Below are 22,248 nucleotides of genomic sequence, written 5' to 3'. Positions count from 1 at the left end.
GTTTAAAGAACCTACAGCATTTCTTTTGGGAGGAAATGTTATAACAGTGTTGCAGGCCTGAATGTTCCTTGTCTTGGTGTTGCAGTCTTGTATTGTAGTCTTCTGTGGTTAAAACTCAGCCCAAAGTTGAGGGTATGAATCTGGTTTACTTTCACAGATAGAGAGTCTCAAAGTCACCTTGCAATTTCTCTGCAGTAGTGGTTGTTCAATTTGTTATTCAGCAGGATTCTTCTGCTTAGCCAGACCATATCTCACAGCCTCTGGCTGGAACTGGCTTTCTGTGGTCTTTGGTTAATCTCCTCTCTCTCTCCAGAGCTACATTTTAAGGTAAAAATCCATCACATTTGAGTCCCTGTCAGGTGACACATGGTCCTCTCCCCTGGTGTGATCACACAATGGTCCAGGATATGGAAACCATTGCTATCTGGTGGCACCTGGATAGAGACCATTCTGTTACAATGGCCCTACTTTATAGCTATTCATCTCAGTTTGGGCTATGGCGTTAGTCTGTCTACAGAACCTTTGTTAGTCTCCTTCCTATAAGTAAGAGTCATTAACAAGAAATGGGCTTCTTTCCATTTCAATGTGTTTTCCCGAACACAATCAGACGCAGTTAATGAGTTTTGTCTTTGCAGACAGGCTTGTTTATTGACAATACAGGAGGGATCACCTGACCTCTACTCCATTTTGTCTGTAGTACAAATGTGCCCATTTTCTTGTGGTTCAGTTCAACAGTTGACTTTTATTTCATAATTCCTCCAGTTCATTGTTTATTTTCATCAGCTCCTTCGAGCATAATATCACATTCTGAAGCAGTCAGTGCTAGCATGCAGCAAGACCTAGACAACATTCAGGCTTGGGCTGATAAGTGGCAAATAACATCCGCGCTACACAAGTGCCAGGCAATAACCATCTCAAACAGAAGAGAATTTAGCCACCTTCCATGACATTCAACAGCGTTACCATGGTTGAAACTTCCACCATCAACATCCAGGGGGTTACCTTTGACCAGAAACTTAACTGAGCCAGCCATATATATATTGTGGCTACAAGAGCAGGTCAGAGGCTGAGAATTCTGTGGCAAGTAATTCCTCAAAGCCTGACAACCATCTACAAGGCAGGAGCCTAGAGTGTGATGGAATACTTTCCACTTGCCTGGATGAGTTCAGCTCCAACAACACTCAAGAAGCTCAGCACCATCTAGGACAAAGAAACCAACTTGATCAGCACCCCATCCACAACCTTAAGCATTCACTCCTTCCACCACCAGTGCATAGTGGCAGCAGTGTGTACCATCTACAAGATGTACTGCAGCAACTCGCTGAGCCTCCTTCGACAGCACCTTCCAAGTCCTGGACCTCTACCATCTAGAAGAACAAGAGCAGCAGTCACAAGGAAAAACCACCACCTGCAAGTACCCCTCCAAGTCACACATCATCCTGACTTGGAACTATATCGCAGTTCCTTCACTGTCGCCAGGTCAAAAAACCTGGAACTCCCTCCCTCTCAGCACTGTGGACCACCTAATTCCAAGGACAATTAGGGATGGGCAACAAATACTGGCCTTGCCAACGATGTTCACTATTATGTATTTGCTGGTTAGCTGGATATTTTATATATCTGATTTATCATAGAGCAATGCAGAGATAACACTAGTTCTAAATCAACAACAGATTTATTTACAGTACTTTAAAATATCTCAGCACTTACAAGATTTCTGCACTTTGTGTTTACTGGAACTCACTTCTCTTTATCCAGAACCTTCTCAATGTTTTCCCTAAATTACCTCTCAAATTCCACACACAGGCACAAGCAATTTAGCCAAGTGAACATTGATCAGTGAACAGGCTAATACAATCAAAAACAGATCAATTAAACCATTGAACACTACACTCACAGCCCATGAAAGAATAAGAAAAAAGATTGTATTGGAGGCAGATTCAATTGTGGCTTTCAAAAAGGAATTGGATAAGGACCTGAAGAGAAAACAATTGCAGGGCTATGAGGAAAGGGACTAGCAAAATTACTCTTGGACAGAGCCAGCACAGACACAATGGGCTGAATGGTCTCCTTCTTTGCTGTAACTATTCTACGATTCTCTGATGATTCACCACTCAGCATCAACGGATCGGCCAATTCTGAATGGAGTGAATTGCTGCCTCCAAATTGCATTTGTCTTTCAAGAAACAGTAGTCTAATGATATGAATGAGTGTGCATAGGGTAAACTCCCTACACTTGAATGGATAGCCATCAGGTGCATGTAAAATTGGGCCTCAGATTTCAATGTGCCAGCGAGCTGCAGACACCTGATAGGCATCCCCAGGCACATCATTGAAGAGAACAACTTGCTATGCTGATGCCCTTAGGTAAGTTCGTAAAATGGATCGGGAAGTGGGGCATCTGGGGCGGGATAATCTAAAAGGAGGGTGGTGGTAATTGGGAGGAATGGTGGAGGTCAAGATTGGAGAGCACAGAGGCTGCAATATATGTGGCTTCCATAGGATTCAGGCAAGCCCCGTGTCCTCCAGAGAAAAAAAAACAATAGCCTTGAAATCGACCTGGAGTGGGAGTGGAGGGGAAATGGACATGGTCGAATTTAATTCCTACTGCAACTAATTTCCACTGGGTGCGGGGAGTTAAAATTCCTCCAATAATTCTGGTTCCATATGCCCTTTTGCTCATTTCCAGATACTTATGTCTTTTCAATCTCAATTTACAGAAGAATATAATAGAGTAAAATGTATTGTAAAGACTGACGGCATTGTTAATAAAGAACATCTAGAATATAAAGCAAATGGGGACAGATGAAATAAGGACGCCTCAATGATTCATCACGCCCACATTGTACCTTGTCAGCATATTCATGCCCTAGAGGATGTTTTGAATTGTGTGCAGAGTGAAATCTGATTCAAATTAAATGTATTAAAACTAAATTCATGGATCACTGGTACATGCTGCATAGACATGTGATAATACCAGCTGCAATGCACAGTAAGAGAGTCCCAGGCAGCATTGTCTCCATTTGAGGAAGAAAAAAGGTGGGTGACACCATTGCTAACTCAGGATAGAGCTTGTCAGGGTGGGAGGGTAGTGGGATGAGGGAGTACTTCTGGTGTCTTGCCTAGAAATCAAAAAGGATTATTTACTAACAATAGATAGATATTTATTGCAAAGAAAATGTGCTCAAATGCAGAATGGTCTTTCTTGGTGTTATAGCAATACATAGAATTCCATAGTATATAAAGAACAGAAACAGACCATTTGGCCAACCAGTCCATGTCGACATTTATGCTCTACTCAAACCTCCTCCCATCTTTCCTCATCTAAATCTATCATCGTAACCCTCTATTCCCTTCTCACTCATAAGCTTGTCTCATCTTCCCTTAAATGCATTGATGCTATTTGCTTCAACCACTCCCTGTGGTAGTGAGTTCCACATTCTCAACACTTTTTGGGTCAAGACATTTCTTTTGAATTCCCTATTGGATTTCCTGGTGACTATCATATTAATGGCCTCATGTTTTGCTCTTCCCCATGAATGAAAACATTTTTTCTGTGTCTACTCTATCAAAACCTTTCATAATTTTAAAGACCTCCATTAGGTCACCCCTTAGCCTTCCCTTTTCAAGAGAAAAGAAATCCAGCCTGTTCAAACTCTCCCGATAGATATACCCATATTCCTTGTAAATCTTTTTATACGCTATCCAGTGTCTCTATTTTCTTTATAATATGGTGACCAGAATTGTAAACAGTACTCAATGTGTGGTCTTGCCAAGGTTCAACACAAGTTTAGCATAACTTCTTTACTTTGCAATTTCATCCCTCTAGCAACAAACCTGAGTGTTTGATTTGCTTTTTTTATGGCCTTGTTAACCTATTTTTGTTGGTGATTTGTGCATTTGTACTCCAGGATCCCTTTGCTCCTCTACCCCATTTAGATTCTTATTTTCGAAGTAATATGCAAACTCTTTATTTTTTTTCAAAAATGTAATACCTCATATTTATCTATGTTGAAATTATTTGCCAATTATACGTCCATTCTGCAAGTTTGCTACTTTTTTTCTAATTTGTTGCAGTCCTCCTCAGTATCTACTATCCCGCCACCCCACTGTTTGGTGTCATCCCCCAGTTTAGATATTGTGTTTTCGATTTCAAAGTCTAAATTGTTAATATAGATTGTGGACAACATGGTCCCAGCACTGATCCTTGTGAACACCACTTCCCACCTTCTGCCACTCTGAATAACTACCCTTTACTCCTACTCTCTGCTTTCTGTCTTGAAGCTAGCTGGTTATCCATTCTGCCACTTGTCCTCTGACTCTGCATTCTCTGACCTTATTCATTATTATGTCGTGTCTGATCAAAGGCCTTTTGGAAATCTGGATATACTACATCTACTACATTACCCTTATCTACTATCTCTGCTACCTCTTTAAAAAAGTCAACAAGGTTGGTCAAGCAAGACTTTCCCTTTTGAAATCCATATGTTGTATTGTTGGTTTCTAGATGTTCTTCTATTCTCTCCTTTAGTAGGGATTCCATTATTTTTCCGACTACTAATGCTAAGCTAACTGCTGTATAGTTCCTTGGACATGTTCTGTCACCCTTCTTAAATATAGGTATAACATTAGTTATCTTCCAGTCTTCTACCACTGCACCTTGCTCCAATGAATTATTAAAAATGTGTAGTAATGCCTCTATCTCTTCCCTAGATTCTTTTAAAATGCATGGATGCATAACCCATTCAACCCAATGGTTTTAATCCCCTAAATTTGATTAATTTATTTAACATTTCACTTCTTTTTATTTTAAATGCAGTTATCTCATTTCTCATCTCATCATCCAATGTCACATTCGTCTGTCCTGTTTCCCTGGTAAATACTGAAGAAAAATAATTATTTAATATTCCTGTCATTTCTCCATCGTTGCCAGTGATATTATCCTCTATCATTATGTGGCCCTATTCCCAGCCCAACTTTCCTTTTTTTATTTATGTGCCCGTAAAATATTTTATTATTTTGCTTTATGCACCTTGATAATTTAATTTAATAGTTCCTCTTTGTACTTCTAAATTTTTTTTTACTTCTCTTCTAATTTCTTCATTCTCTTGTCATGCTTACTCCTGCTGTCCATGTACTTAGTCTCTTTCCATATCCTCAACTTTTTCCTTATGTCTTTATTCCTCCATGGTGACTCATTACTGCTTAGGTTGTTCTTGTTTTTGCAGAATATATTTTCCTTGGATACTATTGAACACCTTTTAAAATGTCTCCCATTGTTATTCTACATCGTTGTTTGCCAAAATTGTTGCCCATTTTATTTTCTTAAGTTCTATTCTCAGCCCTGAAAATCAACTCTTCTCCAATCTATTACCCTGGTCTTCACCATACTTCTCAAATACTATCTTAAAATGTTATGGTCACCAATGCATAAATGTTCCACTACTATTACCTCTTTTATTTGCTCAGGCTCATTCCCATTACTAGATCCTGTAGCAAATACTCCCTTGTTGGGCTTCTTACATATTGGGTTAGAAAGGTGTCTTGTGTACATTGTCGGAAACCCATTCCCTTATCCTTGTTAACCATCTTTTCTGGCCAATTAACATCAGGGTAGTTAAAATCCCCTATGATTGTTTTTTTTTTACTCATTTCCCTAATTTGTTTGCATATTTCTTCCTCTGCCTCCCTTACATTATTAGGTGGTCTGTAGACTACCCCTTGTACAACCTGTACATTAAAACTATCTTCAGAGACATAGAACGCCTACCAGGTTGCAATATTGGTGGGTTGAACATTAACAACTTGAGATACACAAATGACACTGCACTGATTGCAGTCAGAAGAGGCACTACAGGAAATTGTGAACAAAGTGAATGCAAGGAGTGTGGAATATGGTTAAGAATGAATGTGAAGAAAACCAACACATTGGTGATAAGCAGGGACCTAACCCCAGAAGTGAAAATTGAGGTAAATGGACAAGTCGTGGAACAAGCGAAAAGGTTTACATACCTTGGCAGCTTATCACAGGTGATGGGAGATGTGACTGTGAGATCCGAAGGAGAATTAAGATAGTCAAGACCAGCTTTGTCAGAAAGACATGTTAACATCAAAGGAACTGACCCCGAATCTTAGGAAAATAATACTGAGGTGCTACACTTTGTCATCTATGTTATATGCCTTGGAGACGTAGACAACAAACAAAGAGACTATTGATAAACTGAATGTATTCAAGATGTAGACATATCGGAGATGTTCTGCATATCCTACGCAGACAGAAAGACTAATGAGGAAGTGCTGGAAATGGCTGGAGAAAAGAGAGAAAGATACAATACTTTGATCACATCATTAGAGCAGAAGGTAGATAGAGACAATTATTGGAAGGAAAGATCGATGGAAAACATAGGCAAATGATTGGTGTTGACATGCTCTGATATTTTATGAGTAATTATGGAGGGAAGCAGAGAAGAAAATAGATGACGGATATAATGGACTGGATGTAGTTGACCTATGTACAATATGTAAGGGCAGCACAGGACAGACAGAGGTGGAGATCCATGGCAATCAACCTTCTGGGAAGAAGATGACAGCAACAAATGAATGAGACTACCCCTATTAGTGTGATTGATTCTTTATTATCTTTTAGTTCTATCCACATGGCTTCTATTTCTGTCTTGCTGATAGCTGCGTCACTGATAGCTACTGTCATTATGTTTTCTGTACTAAGTACAGCCAATCCATCTCCCCTTTTCCCTCTCCTTCTTTCCTAAATATATTATATCCTGCCATGTTTAATTTCCAGTCCTAATTTTCTGTACAAAAGCAAAATACTGCAGATGCTGGAAATCTGAAATTAAAAAAGAAATACTGGAAATACTGAGCAGCGGTCTGGCATCATCTGTGGAGAGAGAAACACCACCTCAATGTTAAATTCCGGCCCTTGCCTGAATTCTCTAGTATGGGGCTAACCACTTCAGTGTGTCACTACTGGTGATAACTTGACATTTACAGTTAGTTTCTCATACATTTAATCACCAGCAATCACTGTTAATAGCTCCACCATTGAGTCCTCTGTATCTCTTGACAGCTTAGCTGGAGGCCTGTATGGGACCATGAGGCTAGAAACTGGAGTTGGGGTTGTAATCAGAGAAACCCACCTCTGGTGAAAAACTGATTAAAGTTAATATTTTCACTTGGTTAAGCCCTTAATTGGTCTCAATTAGAAGGTGACCAGGATTCCTGTCCCGCCCTTCCCTGCCGTTGCCGACTTCGGGGAGCCCCAAAACTGAAGCCCCAAAACTTCAGCCCCATGTGCTTATATATCCAGGGTTTGGTGCTTATCATAATTGGACTGCAGAGATACAAGCAATTGCTGTTGAAGCTTCGAACCTCTGATTCCATATTTCAACTGGTGGAACCATTATTCAGTGGGATATGGTGTGTTTCCATGTTAAGGGCAAATGATTGGTGTTGATATGCTCTGATATTTTATGAGTAATTATAGAAATCTGCTGATTGTCATAAATATTGAACTTGTTCAGGGGTCTTGACTCCCCCATCTGGTCTGATCTTAGAGCAAGTATGAATGGGCAGTAAATACTGCCTTGCCAGTGTCACCCACATCCCAAAAACAAATTTTAAAAATAAAACCTACTGTCCACATTGCACAGGCTCAAACGGGACATCCAATGGTGTAGGTTTCCAAATCTCCAGCGAGGCCTCACACGACGAAAGGAGCAGGGATGTTTAAGGCTACAAAAGTCTACCTATGTGTCAATCTTCAGCCTGCTCCCAGGATTGTTTGCTTGCCCCTGCACCGGAGATCCATCAGGTGTTAGTCTCAGAAAATGTAGCGGCAGGCTGTGAATGCTCTTTCTCGCCTCATCCGTACAGTTTTCAGGGGCCTGCAACACTGGCACAGGGCCAGCTCTGGCCCCAAGAAAGCCTTGTCATTCTGGGTGTAGAATGTCAGGGTGTAGAAGGGTGGGTTAGTAAATTTGCGGATGACACTAAGGTCGGTGGAGTTGTGGATAGTGCCGAAGGATGTTGTAGGGTACAGAGGGACATAGATAGGCTGCAGAGCTGGGCTGAGAGATGGCAAATGGAGTTTAATGCGGAAAAGTGTGAGGTGATTCACTTTGGAAGGAGTAACAGGAATGCAGAGTACTGGGCTGATGGGAAGATTCTTGGTAGTGTAGATGAACAGAGAGATCTTGGTGTCCAGGTGCATAAATCCCTGAAGGCTGCTACCCAGGTTAATAGGGCTGTTAAAAAGGCATATGGTGTGTTAGCTTTTATTAGTAGGGGGATCGAGTTTCGGAGCCACGAGGTCATGCTGCAGCTGCACAAAACTCTGGTGCGGCCGCACCTGGAGTATTGCGTGCAGTTCTGGTCACCGCATTATAGGAAGGATGTGGAAGCTTTGGAAAGGGTGCAGAGGAGATTTACTAGGATGTTGCCTGGTATGGAGGGAAGGTCTTACGAGGAAAGGCTGAGGGACTTGAGGTTGTTTTCATTGGAGAGAAGGAGGAGGAGAGGTGACTTAATAGAGACATATAAGATAATCGGAGGGTTAGATAGGGTGGATAGTGAGAGTCTTTTTCCTCGGATGGTGATGGCAAACACAAGGGGACATAGCTTTAAGTTGAGGGGTGATAGATATAGGACAGATGTCAGAGGTAGTTTCTTTACTCAGAGAGTAGTAAGGGCGTGGAACGCCCTGCCTGCAACAGTAGTAGACTCGCCAACTTTAAGGGCATTTAAGTGGTCATTGGATAGACATATGGATGAAAATGGAATAGTGTAGGTCAGATGGTTTCACAGGTCGGCACAACATCGAGGGCCAAAGGGCCTGTACTGCGCTGTAATGTTCTAATTCTAATTCTAATTCTAATTCTAATTCACCTGGAAAAGGGGTGATCCGATGAACTAGGTGCAGGGACTTGGCCTTTCCCAGGGACATGGACCAGGAAAATTGGGCCTAAATTATCCAGTCAGTTAATCAAATAAAGCATAAATCCTGATACTTGTACTTCTAACTACAAACCATCTCTGTAAGGATTAATATTTATAATTGTGTCTAAAACTGAAATAATAGGCTTTGATAGCATTGTTTTCAGCCGATTTACAGAACATTGCTAAACGTCAATGCAGCCAAATGAAAATCAGATGCTTCAGGATTATCCATCTTTTTCTCCCATTTATCTGTTTCAATCCTTGCTTATTTGAACTGGCCAATACTTTATCTTTGTTAAAACCTTTGCTCTGGTGCTGGTGAAGTCTGTCAAAGTACATGGAAATATTTGCTGTTGACATTGATAAATCTCAAGCAAGGCCCACGTTAGGATCCTCCAGCATAGATCTGCATAATGAATTCTCAAATAACATTTCACCCCTTTCAAAGAATATATTAATTTATTAGCAGAGCTGGTTGGACATAAATCAAATTATTCATGAGATACCCAGCCTAACCTCAGCATTTTAAAGTTGAAGTTTGTGTAAAACAAATGTCACTATTCTTCACTAGCAAAAATCAATCTTATGTAATAGACTGAGACATTATACAGGGTCATAATTCTGTGGCTTACCACATTAAATTGAATATCAAATTAACATTCATGAAATAACCTGGCCTAACAAAGAGGGGATTGACTTTCTCCCTTTTTCAAAAGGCAATCCCTGATTCCAAGCAATCAAGCTCCTGATGGTCAACAAGATCAGAGTGGCTGTGTCCATTAGTACAAGATGAACTATATTACCATTAGAATTGAAATAGAGATATAAGGTACTTCAAGCGAATATTCTTCAGATGACAATTCATTCTGTTAATGGTCTATAGTACTCTGTTGGGCCTTGTCTGATATGACTACCAAATAGTAATTGGCTTATACTGACTGCTTTGAAATCACAATAGCCAGATATACATTTAAATCATTTGACATTGTGTCGGCCTAGAGTCGGCAAGCTGCCTCAGGACAACTGTTCGGCCTCCAACGTCTGCCATATATATGTATTACTGAGGCTTGGTCCTGGAAATGGTCTGCACCTCCTGCTGGCATATTGGGTTGTCCTACTGCGGCACTCCACCAGTTGGCCACCTGATAGTTAAATCTTGCCCACAATCACTTGTTTTTATCCCCATGTGAAAAATTCCACTTATGATAATTTATAGATAACTCACTTTACTGACAAAGAACTGGGTATATGTAATAAAGTTGCTGCACACCTTCAGGGATGGACTGACCTAACCTAACATGTATACATCAAAGAAAATAACCTCCACCTGCCTTTTGGAACAAATTATTTTGTTTGGAGGTGGGGTGGGGGGGATGGGGACATGGGGGGGGGGGGGTGGGGTGGAATCTCAGGACCAATTAGCTACCGGATTGTTGAATTATAACAATAGGTATGTATCTAGGTTCAGACCCAAGCTGTAAATTAGGAATCCTTTTCCCAGAGTGGGGGATTCAATTTCTAGGGGTCACGAGTTCAAAGTGAGAGGGGAAAAGTTTAGGGGGGATATGCGTGGAAAGTTCTTTACGCAGAACATAGAACATTACAGCGCAGTACAGGCCCTTCGACCCTCGATGTTGCGCCGACCTGTGAAACCGTCTGACCTACACTATTCCATTTTCATCCATATGTCTATCCAATGACCACTTAAATGCCCTTAAAGTTGGCGAGTCTACTACTGTTGCAGGCAGGGCGTTCCACGCCCCTACTACTCTCTGAGTAAAGAAACTACCTCTGACCTGTCCTATATCTATCACCCCTCAACTTAAAGCTATGTCCCCTCGTGTTTGCCATCACCATCCGAGGAAAAAGACTCTCACTATCCACCCTATCTAACCCTCTGATTATCTTATATGTCTCTATTAAGTCACCTCTCCTCCTCCTTCTCTCTAACGAAAACAACCTCAAGTCCCTCAGCCTTTCCTCGTAAGACCTTCCCTCCATACCAGGCAACATCCTAGTAAATCTCCTCTGCACCCTTTCCAAAGCTTCCACATCCTTCCTATAATGCGGTGACCAGAACTGCACGCAATACTCCAGGTGCGGCCGCACCAGAGTTTTGTGCAGCTGCAGCATGACCTCGTGGCTCCGAAACTCGATCCCCCTACTAATAAAAGCTAACACACCATATGCCTTCTTAACAGCCCTATTAACCTGGGTGGCAACTTTCAGGGATTTATGTACCTGGACACCAAGATCTCTCTGTTCATCTACACTACCAAGAATCTTCCCATTAGCCCAGTACTCTGCATTCCTGTTACTCCTTCCAAAGTGAATCACCTCACACTTTTCCGCATTAAACTCCATTTGCCATCTCTCAGCCCAGCTCTGCAGCCTATCTATGTCCCTCGGTAACCTACAACATCCTTCAGCACTATCCACAACTCCACCGACCTTCGTGTCATCCGCAAATTTACTAACCCACCCTTCTACACCCTCATCCAGGTCATTTATAAAAATGACAAACAGCAGTGGCCCCAAAACAGATCCTTGCGATACACCACTAGTAACTAAACTCCAGGATGAACATTTGCCATCAACCACCACCCTCTGTCTTCTTTCAGCTAGCCAATTTCTGATCCAAAGCACTAAATCACCTTCAATCCCATACTTCCGTATTTTCTGCAATAGCCTACCGTGGGGAACCTTATCAAATGCCTTACTGAAATCCATATGCACCACATCCACTGCTTTACCCTCATCCACCTGTTTGGTCACCTTCTCGAAAAACTCAATAAGGTTTGTGAGGCACGACCTACCCTTCACAAAACCGTGCTGACTATCGCTAATGAACTTATTCTTTTCAAGATGATTATAAATCCTATCTCTTATAACTTTTTCCAACATTTTACCCACAACCGAAGTAAGGCTCACAGGTCTATAATTACCAGGGCTGTCTCTACTCCCCTTCTTGAACAAGGGGACGACATTTGCTATCCTCCAGTCTTCCGGCACTATTCCTGTCGACAATGACGACATAAAGATCAAGGACAAAGGCTCTGCAATCTCCTCCCTGGCTTCCCAGACAATCCTAGGATAAATCCCATCTGGCCCAGGGGACTTATCTATTTTCACACTTTCTAAAATTGCTAACAACTCCTCCTTGTGAACCTCAATCCCATCTAGCCTAGTAGTCTGTATCTCAGTATTCTCCTCGACAACATTTTCTTTCTCTACTGTAAATACTGACGAAAAATATTCATTTAACACTTCCCCTATCTCCTCTGATTCCACACACAACTTCCCACTACTATCCTTGATTGGCCCTAATCTAACTCTAGTCATTCTTTTATTCCTGATATACCTATAGAAAGCCTTAGGGTTTTCCTTGATCCTATCCACCAATGACTTCTCGTGTCCTCTCCTCGCTCTTCTAAGCTCTCCCTTTAGATCCTTCCTGGCTAGCTTGTAACTCTCAAGCGCCCTAACTGAGCCTTCACGTCTCATCCTAACATAAGCCTTCTTCTTCCTCTTGACAAGCGCTTCAACTTCTTTAGTAAACCACGGCTCCCTCGCTCGACAACTTCCTCCCTGCCTGACAAGTACATACTTATCAAGGACACGCAGTAACTGCTCCTTGAATAAGCTCCACATTTCGATTGTGCCCATCCCCTGCAGTTTCCTTCCCCATCCTACGCATCCTAAATCTTGCCTAATCGCATCATAATTTCCTTTCCCCCAGCTATAATTCTTGCCCTGCGGTATATACCTGTCCCTGCCCATCGCTAAGGTAAACCTAACCGAATTGTGATCACTATCACCAAAGTGCTCACCTACATCTAAATCTAACACCTGGCCGGGTTCATTACCCAGTACCAAATCCAATGTGGCATCGCCCCTGGTTGGCCTGTCTACATATTGTGTCAGAAAACCCTCCTGCACACACTGGACAAAAACTGACCCATCTAAAGTACTCGAACTATAATATTTCCAGTCAATATTTGGAAAGTTAAAGTCCCCCATAACAACTACCCTGTTACTCTCGCCCCTGTCAAGAATCATCTTCGCTATCCTTTCCTCTACATCTCTGGAACTATTCGGAGGTCTATAGAAGACTCCCAACAGGGTGACCTCTCCTCTCCTGTTTCTAACCTCGGCCCATACTACCTCAGTAGACGAGTCCTCAAACGTCCTTTCTGCCGCCGTAATACTCTCCTTGATTAACAATGCCACAACCCCCCTCTTTTACCATCTTCTCTGTTCTTACTGAAACATCTAAATCCCGGAACCTGCAACATCCATTCCTGTCCCTGCTCTACCCATGTCTCCGAAATGGCCACAACATCGAGATCCCAGGTACCAACCCATGCTGCAAGCTCACCCACCTTATTCTGGATGCTCCTGGCGTTGATGTAGACACACTTTAAACCAGGTTCTTGCTTGCCAGTGCCCTCTTGCTTCCTTGTAACCTTATCCCTGACCTCACTACTCTCAACATCCTGTACACTGGAACTACAATTTAGGTTCCCATCCCCCTGCTGAATTAGTTTAAACCCCCCCGAAGAGCACTAGCAAATCTCCCCCCCAGGATATTGGTACCCCTCTGGTTCAGAGGGTGGTGGGTGCCTGGAACGCGTTGCCAGCGGAGGTGGTAGACGCGGGCACGATAGCGTCTTTTAAGATGTATCTAGACAGATACATGAATGGGCAGGAAGCAAAGAGATACAGACCCTTAGAAAATAGGTGACATGTTTAGATAGAGAATCTGGATCGGCGCAGGCTTGGAGGGCCGAAGGGCCTGTTCCTGTGCTGTAATTTTCTTTGTTCTTTGTTCTTTGGGTATTTTGGCTTTTGTGTCTTGTTTAGTGCGTATACATTTAACCTAAATTTTTATATCACTTTGCTAAAATATTTTTGATACATAAAATAAAATTGTGCTTGACTGTCATACTTACTCATTAACCTGAAGAAATGTCTATAATTCCCTCATTAATAGAGAAAGTATGTAAGACGTCTGACTATATTATATGCAAATTATGGCTCTCAAAGGCAGTACAACATAAATAGTTCCACACCCATGTCCAGATTCGACAAAATCAAGAACAAATCACACACCATCACAAACAATGGAAACAGAGGACTTACTCTTTTTTTTTATTCATTCATGGGATGTGGGCGTCAGTGGCCAGGCCAGCATTTATTGCCCATCCCTAATTGCCCTTGAGGTGGTGAGCTGCCTTCTTGAACCGTTGCAGTCCATTTGGGGTAGGTATACCCCACAGTGTGACTTCGTAGCGGTTAGGTACAACTGAGTGGCTTGCTAGGCCATTTCAGAGGGCATGTAAGAGTTAACCACATTGCTGTGGGTCTGGAGTCACATGTAGGCCTGACCAGGTAAGTTTAGCAGATTTCCTTCCCTAAAGGACATTAGTGAACCAGATGGGTTTTTGCAACAATCGATAATGGTTTCATGGCCATCATTGGACTAGTTTTTTTAAATTCCAGATTTATTAATTAAATTCAAATTCCACCTTCTACTGTGGTGGGATCCGAACCCATGTCCCCAGAGAAATACCCTGGGTCTTTGGGTTACTAGTCCAGTGATAATACCACTACGCCATCGCCTACCCTTAATGAAAAGAATGTTTGTTTCAAGGTTAGATTGACTCTGTCGGGTAGCACTTTCACCTCTGAATCTGAAGGTGATGGGTTCTAGTTCCTTCCAGGATTTGACTAGGCAAGGGCTGAATTTTCGTGAGGCTTCTCCAACTTGTCCACTGTAACTTCGGCAGAAGATCCTGGGAAAACAGCATTTATGGAAATTCACCCCAGTAATCTGGGCTGACTTTTAAGTACCGTACTGAGGGAGTGCCGCATTGTCAGGGATGCCATCTTTTGATCACAGTATTAAATTGAAGTCATGTGGACATAAAAAAAATCCCAGTGTCCTATTTGAAGTGCACCTGAGCGATAATTTTGACTTTGAGAGATAGTGTGAAATGGGGATTGTCACAAGTATTACATTTATCCTGATTTTTGGGAGAGATATATTATGGACAACTGAATCAAGCATTCACCCTTCAACTAATACCACCAAAACAGATTAACTGGTAATTTTTCTCATTTGCTGTTTGTGGGGTTCTGCTGTGAGTAAATTGGCTGCTGCATCTGCCTGTAAATCAACAGTGACAGCACTTCAAAACTAATTAATTGGCTGCCCTAAGGACATTATATAAATGCAAGTTCTTTCTTGTTTGCAAACCCACGACACAGTGAGATAAATAGCAGTGACCCACATCATGGTACCAGTTGCAGTTAACATAACGATGAAAATGTTATAGGGCTCTTCCTTCCCAAACAAAACAAAGTCATGCAATTTTGATAAAGACAGTTCCTCTTTTAATTAGGTTTATACAACTTTAACTACTATACCTTGGAGCTCTTTCTTGTTTCCCATGGTCCATCAGATTTATGGGTTATATTCACTTGGCAACAGTGACATTCCATTATGGATGACTGAGCTGCTAATTTAGGGACTTTGTCCTTCTGAGATGCACAGGGCTCTGGATTGTCTGTGTTTATTGTCACCATTTTGTCTGGGTTGACTTTTTCACTCTTCTTCCATCTTCTGACCTATCCAAAAAATAGTAATAATTTAACAGTTATTTGCAAGACCACCAGACCTATATTCACTTTTCTTCAGCCTAAAGGATAGATCAACAGGGATAAATAGCTGCATCAGACTCAAATAGTTCAACATTTTGCAGAAGCATATGATGGGTTCTAACATGACCTCGTGTGAATTAGATATTGCAGTTCAGGGTCAATTGTTAGTCCTAGGCGTGCTAATCCATACACAACATGAAGTTATCCTTTTGCCATAAGCACAAGACAAAACTTTTGGGAAAAGGGCAGAACTGTAATCCATAGGTATTTGAATGCATAAACACACAGCATGAACAAGCAATGAATGCATAAAAGTCACAAGTATGTGACCACTTAATCCCTACAATACATTTTAAATTCTAATAGCTCATTTATTTTTGTTTTGTAAGCACAGGGGTCAAGTACTATTACCAGAGACAATGATTTAAAGGTGACCCTAGGACCTAGGCAAAGCATTGTGGAGAAGGGATCTGAGAGCACTATGGCTCATAGTAGGATCTAGGATTAGTGGGAGAAAGTCCCTAGGATTTGGCTGCATTGGTGGAACCCCTGAGATTAGGGAAAATTACGAAAGAAGTGCTAGGGCCAGTGAGCATCTGATCTGAGAGCACCAGAAGGTTTCTAGGGATGGATAGCCCAGCAGTGGGCAGAGGTGGACTTCTGGGGAAAGGAATCCTGGGATTTTTGAATTGAATTTTGAGCCAAGATGTAGTTGAGAGGGATTTCTATCATTGACAAGGACCGAAGCCAATCAAGAGGAACATAGTAATTTAAGTTCATCTTCTAGCTAGAACTAAATCATGACAGTTGGGGGTGGGGGAGGGGGAAACTATAATCCTCTTCAACTCATCTACTGCAAAAAATAAATCCATTCGCAGTAAGACATTATTTTGGTTTCCTTTCTAAATGTTGACAAAGATAGACAGGTGTTGTTAATCACAAGTGTTGGCCAACTGTCCTTGAGGTAAAATTGAGCTGTTCTTAATAGAAAAAGAGGAGCTACTAATATTTTAAATGTGAAACTTGCTCAAAATGAAATTTTCAGAATGCAAACCCTAGAAGGTCATGCTTGTTTTTTTGGAAAAAACAAAGAAACTCACAAATCCTCACAGGATGGTTCAAGGTGCTGATGCATTCTGGGACATTCTACAAGCTACTTTTACTCAGAATGCACAGATTGCATGCTGGGAAATTGGCCATGGGCCAACTGTTGGGGAAATTATCCAGTCAAAGCCTAGGCTTTTGAGACTTCGAATTCAAAACTTCAATGAAGGTATTAAAACACACAAAAGATAATCCAATAGGTAAATGTAATCATATTGTTGTGAATATGTTACTTTGATGATTTAATGTTTATTAAAACCTTATTTTTGGAGATGGAACATGAAGCTCTAAATATAGTTTTTTTTTTCAAAAAGCATTTGAGTGATTTAGATGTTGCATTTTTATTTGATTTTTTTTAATTGACAGACTCTCTTGGCTGGTAATTCAAGATTGATTGTTTTCTAACGTTATTTGTAGTTGCTCATTTTTTTGTTGTTGTTCTCCCCACCTTTGATTCATACATTCCCTCACTTTCACTTCAGTTGTGATTTGCTGCTGGCTTACTTTGAGCCAGCTAACAAAGTGTAATGGTAAAACTGTGATAATAAATGTGTGACAACCATAGTGTAGCAACAGGAAGTGATTGTGACCAGCAGTAAGTGCATCCTAGGTGCAAGACTTCTAATACAGGTATGTGTTTTAATGACATTGAGCAAAAATCTTCTTTAAGTACAATGTAAGTATTGACATTTCACATCATTTTGATGAATACGGATGTCATACGATACTTATGCAGGCATTGTCATTCATTAAATAAATATATTGTGGGTAAGTTTAACCTGAAAGAATGAGTTGGTTTGGTTCAGGTAAGAAGTAAAAAATTTTTAAATCTCAAATTTGACCTCAACTAACCTCCAATCACCCATTTCCTGTTTTAACAGAGGCGGTTGGTAGGTGGATGACCAATCTACTCTCAAGTGATATGTCAGGGGGTCACTAGAATTTTTTAAGGAGGCTGTGTGCCTCTTGAACTAATGTCAGCCAGGTTTCCCAGGGTTGTCAATCAAGCTGGCTGTCAGGCAGTAAACTTATGGAAAAAAAATTAAAAGAACGTCCTGCAGTTAAATAAAAGCAAAATACTGCAGATGCTGGAAATCTGAAATAAAACCAAAAAGTGCTGGAAATACTCAAGTCTGGCAACATCTGTGGAGAAAGAAGCAAAGTTAACATTTCAGGTCAGTGACCTTTTGTCAGAACTACTAATATTCATTATAAGCCCACCAAATCCCACAGCTACCTCGACTACACTTCTTCACACCCTGCCTCTTGTAAGGACTCCATTCCATTCTCCCAGTTTCTCCATCTCCGATGCATCTGCTCTGATGATGCAACCTTCCACAACAGCGCTTCTGATATGTCTTCCTTTTCCCTTAACCGAGGATTCCTCCCCACTGTAGTTGACAGAGCCCTTAACTGTTTCTGGCCCATTTCCTACACCTCTGCTGTCACCCCTTCCCCTCCCTCCCAGAACCGCGACAGGATTCCCCTTGTCCTCACTTTTCACCCCATCAGCCTCCATATCCAAAGAATCATCCTCTGCCATTTCTGCCACATCCAGTGTGATGCCACAACCAAACACATCTTCCCCTCCCCTGTCAGCATTCCAAAGGGATCGTTCCCTCTGCGACACCCTGGTCCACTCCTCCATTACCCTGACGCCTTGTCCCCCTTCCCACGGAACCTTCCTCTGCAATCGCACGAGGTGTAATACCTGCTCTTTTAACTCCTCTCTCCTCACTAGCCAAGGCCCCAAACACTCCTTTCAGGTGAAGCAGTGATTTACTTGTACTTCTTTCAATTCAGTATACTGTATTCACTGCTCACAATGTGGTCTCCTCTACATTGAGGAGACCAAACGCAGATTGGGTGACCGCTTTGCAGAACACCTCCACTCAGTCCAAAAGCTTGACTCCAAGTTTCCTGTCGCTTGCCATTTCAACACCCCCCCCCCCCCCCCCCCTGCTCTCATGCTCACATCTCTGTCCTGGGATTGCTGCAGTGTTCCAGTGAACATCAATGCAAGCTCGAGGAACAGCATCTCGTTTACCGATTAGGCACACTACAGCCTGCCGGACTGAACATTGAGTTCAATAATTTCAGAGCATAATGGCCCCCCTCTTTTTTAGTTTTACCTTTTCTTTTAGTTTTACTTCGTATTTTTTATTTTTATTTTTATTTGTTTCATCATTACACTTTTTTTTAACCATGTGCCTGCCCACTTTTTTTGCATGTTTTGCATTTGGCTAGGGCTATTTCTTATTTTGTCATTTAACACCCTCTCTGTACCAGCGCTTTGTCTTTCACCACACCATTAACACACTCTTTGCCTTTGCCCCATGGCTTACTTGTCAGTCATTCTCTGTGACCCTCTGTCCTATCAATACCTACCCATTTTTTCTCTTTTGCCCCACCTCCACTTTGCTTAAAACCTATTACATTTCTAACCTTTGCCAGTTCTGATAAAAGGTCACTGACCTGAAACGTTAACTTTGCTTCTCTCTCCACAGATGCCGCCAGAATATTTAAATCCTGCAGGTATGACTGTATGACTTCAGGAAACCTGTACTTCCGAGTTTCCAGTTTGGAACTCGTCCCCTCCACTTTCTTCATAGCCCCGAGAAAATATCGCGGGGATTGTATCGCACCAGCATTAGTAACTCTACTGTCCAACATATAGACTTTTAAACAGCGAGCTTGTTATAAAAGTGTTCTTAAAATCAACTGCCTTTATAGTCATGAACGCACAAAATTACTCAGTGCAGTAAAAGACTCGCCAACCTTAGTCTGCATATCAGTATTGAACTTTCCAGTCGGACACATTAGTGATAGTAACAGCAGCTGATTTTGCTGGCACCCATTCCAACATCCAAAGTGAACTTGAAATTGCACTGGTCAGGTTACATTTCAAGTTTTCTATCAAACTCATTTGCATTATCACAAATGTCAAATCTTCCATAAACCAGCTCAATCGAGTAGTGTATTAGAACTTAATTATTTTCTTTCTTTCCAAAAAAATATTTCTTGCTGCATTTGAGGGTGGTGACCTGTTTTATTAATACTGTTGAAAATGGGTTTAGCATAAAAAATGAACGTTTTAATAATGCTGCCCAGCGCTTAGTCTGTGGGTAACCTGTTTTAACTATCAGTGGAAATGACTTTAAAGAACTGTACCGAACCATTTAATAGTTTCATTTGTCTACATTAGTCAGTTTCTTAATAAATTTGATAATTTTGATATTAAAAAAACGTTTAAAATAGCCCTACTAGTACCCAAGGGCCCAAGAAAATTACGGCAATTTAAAGAGTCTTCCCAAAAAAGCGCAACCGTCGGAATTTTACATTTCTGGGTGGGGTGGAGAGGCCAGTTTTGTAGGTGAGGCCTGATTCAGGTGAATTGAATCTCGAAGCAGTGTAAAGGATTGAGGGAAACAAGAGTCTAGGTAGTTTTTGACATAACTCAAGTTAACAATTCACCAATCTTTTGTGCTGGTTCAGCCAACTCCGCCCAGATTTAATTAGCAGAAAGAAAACTTTGCAGAATCTGATCATTGGTAAAACTGTTACTGAGGGAAAAAAGTCAAAAATGATCAGGATATATATTACCTAGTGTCTCAGTGCATGAAATAAAAGGGTGCTATGTGTCCTAAGAACACTTAGCTTCCTTGGACACATGACACTGAAGATTTGAGGATCAGAAAGGCTCCAAAATCAATTCCTTATCTATGCTAATTTAATTGATCGGAGCAGTGGAGTCACAGGGAGTTATAATAAGCTTTAGCATCTCTGCATCAGCTAAGTGTGCATTAGGCAAGGTTCCCACTTCATATATTCAGGTGATTCCTTATAGAAATACCTGTGTGGTGATTGGATGAGAACTTGTTTCAGATCGGTTGTGAGCTTTCATCACAAGCGTTAATCCAGTAGTCTGTTCATTATCCATGCTCAAATGTAAAAAAAAAACTTGGGTGAGGCACAGGGTGGGTGGGGATTACTGCAGATGGAACTGTACCCCTATGTAGCTACTTTCAGAAGAGAAGTATGGGGAGAAAATGAAAGAACAGGAAAAAAAAGTATATTTGGGCATTTAGCGCTAAGGTATTAGAGTAAATGGAATGTTACATAAAAAAGTAAGGTTATATTGACTATGCATTTTCATTCTCATATCTATGTACTTAACTTTGATAACAATGCTGTTTACTCATTTGTATCTAAGGTGATTCAAATGGAAACCAAGGCTTTACGCCTAAGTGAAATCACTTAAGCTAATTGTACCTTGAAAGCTTAAGAATAGTAAAGGAGGAGAAAGTCCAAGGTGGAATGAGGTAATCTTTACAAAGGGGCAGAATGTCTCCTAAATTACAACTTTAGTCACAGCACCAAATAACTTTAGAGTCTCTCATACCCAGAACATAGAACAATGTCAGTATCAACATTTCTAAATGTTTTGCCTCACAAACTACACTGCATTGCATAATTTGAATGTCTCAGTAGTACAGTGGTTATGTAACTGGACTAGTAATTCAGTGATCTGCACCAATGACCTGGAGATGCACATTCAAACTCCACCTCAGCAATTGAGGGATTTAAACTGAGTTAATTAAATAAATCTGGAATGAAAAGTTAGGATCAGTAATGGTGATCATGAAACTACCAGAATGTCATAATGACCCATCTGTTGTCCTTGCCTGGTCTGGCCACTTGTGACTCCAGACCTACAGCAATGTGGTTGACTCTTAAATGCCCTCTGAAATGGCCTAGCAAGCCACTCAGATATCAAAACTGCTATGATGGGCTACAGCAGTTTAAGAAGATAGCTCACCACCACCTTCCCAAGGGCAATTTGGGATAGGCAATAAATATTGGTCTTGCCAATGACACCCGCATCTTGTGAATCAATAAAAAAAAACACCTAAAGTTTCGTTGTCCCAGATATCAAACCTGAAACAAAAGCAGACTTCAAGTAAACAGGAAGCTTTGAAACTCCTTCTCTCACTTCTACTAAAGTGCCAAGAAACACTCTTCTGCCTCCAGATCACCAAAGAGCTATTAGCCTGTAATAATGAAAATAATGAATAAATTATTTTAAAGTTTTTCTTTACAAAAGCAGGCTCAGTTTTCAGTCTTGTAAAATAGTACCTGCATACACAAAGGAACCAGCCTGCAAACTGTCCTCTTGTCAATGTGTGGTGCTAAATCTGAATGGTTTGAAATACTTGAAGGTTCAGATTTCTGCAATTATCAGAATTTTGGCTTAATTCACATTTTGTCAAGTTTGGCCTTTTTTCATTTTAGCATTAAATCTCAAGTGTTTGAAACGTCTGCAAAATTAGGATGTGGGAATGTATTAAAAGCAATCGTTACTCATGGAGCCTAAAGAGCTATTCACTCTTTTTTTAACCTGAGCATGGGGTTCTGACTTCCCAATAGATGTTCTACATTATGGCCAAAATGTCATTCCCTATCACATCTAAGTGCACTTAACATGTTCACCAAAAAGTCAATTGATTCAGTGGATCGTCTTAAATG

The 22,248-nt window shown here is 41.1% G+C and overlaps 1 protein-coding gene across 1 annotated transcript in view; it reads right to left on the bottom strand.

Moving 5' to 3' along the window:
* LOC137367143 (uncharacterized) overlaps positions 1 to 22,248 on the bottom strand; it is a 75,252-nt gene that overhangs the window by 28,262 nt on the left and 24,742 nt on the right. Inside the window, exon 5 of the mRNA XM_068028583.1 lies at positions 15,385 to 15,585. Coding sequence (XP_067884684.1) covers positions 15,385 to 15,585 — 201 coding nt within the window. The remainder of the gene's footprint in view (positions 1 to 15,384; positions 15,586 to 22,248) is intronic.

The sequence above is a fragment of the Heterodontus francisci genome, chromosome 3, assembly GCF_036365525.1.
Source record: "Heterodontus francisci isolate sHetFra1 chromosome 3, sHetFra1.hap1, whole genome shotgun sequence".
In the NCBI taxonomy this organism is placed as follows: Eukaryota; Metazoa; Chordata; class Chondrichthyes; order Heterodontiformes; family Heterodontidae; genus Heterodontus; species Heterodontus francisci.
The sequence above is the reverse complement of the archived record's forward strand: the minus strand, read 5'-3'. Positions and strand labels throughout refer to the sequence as shown.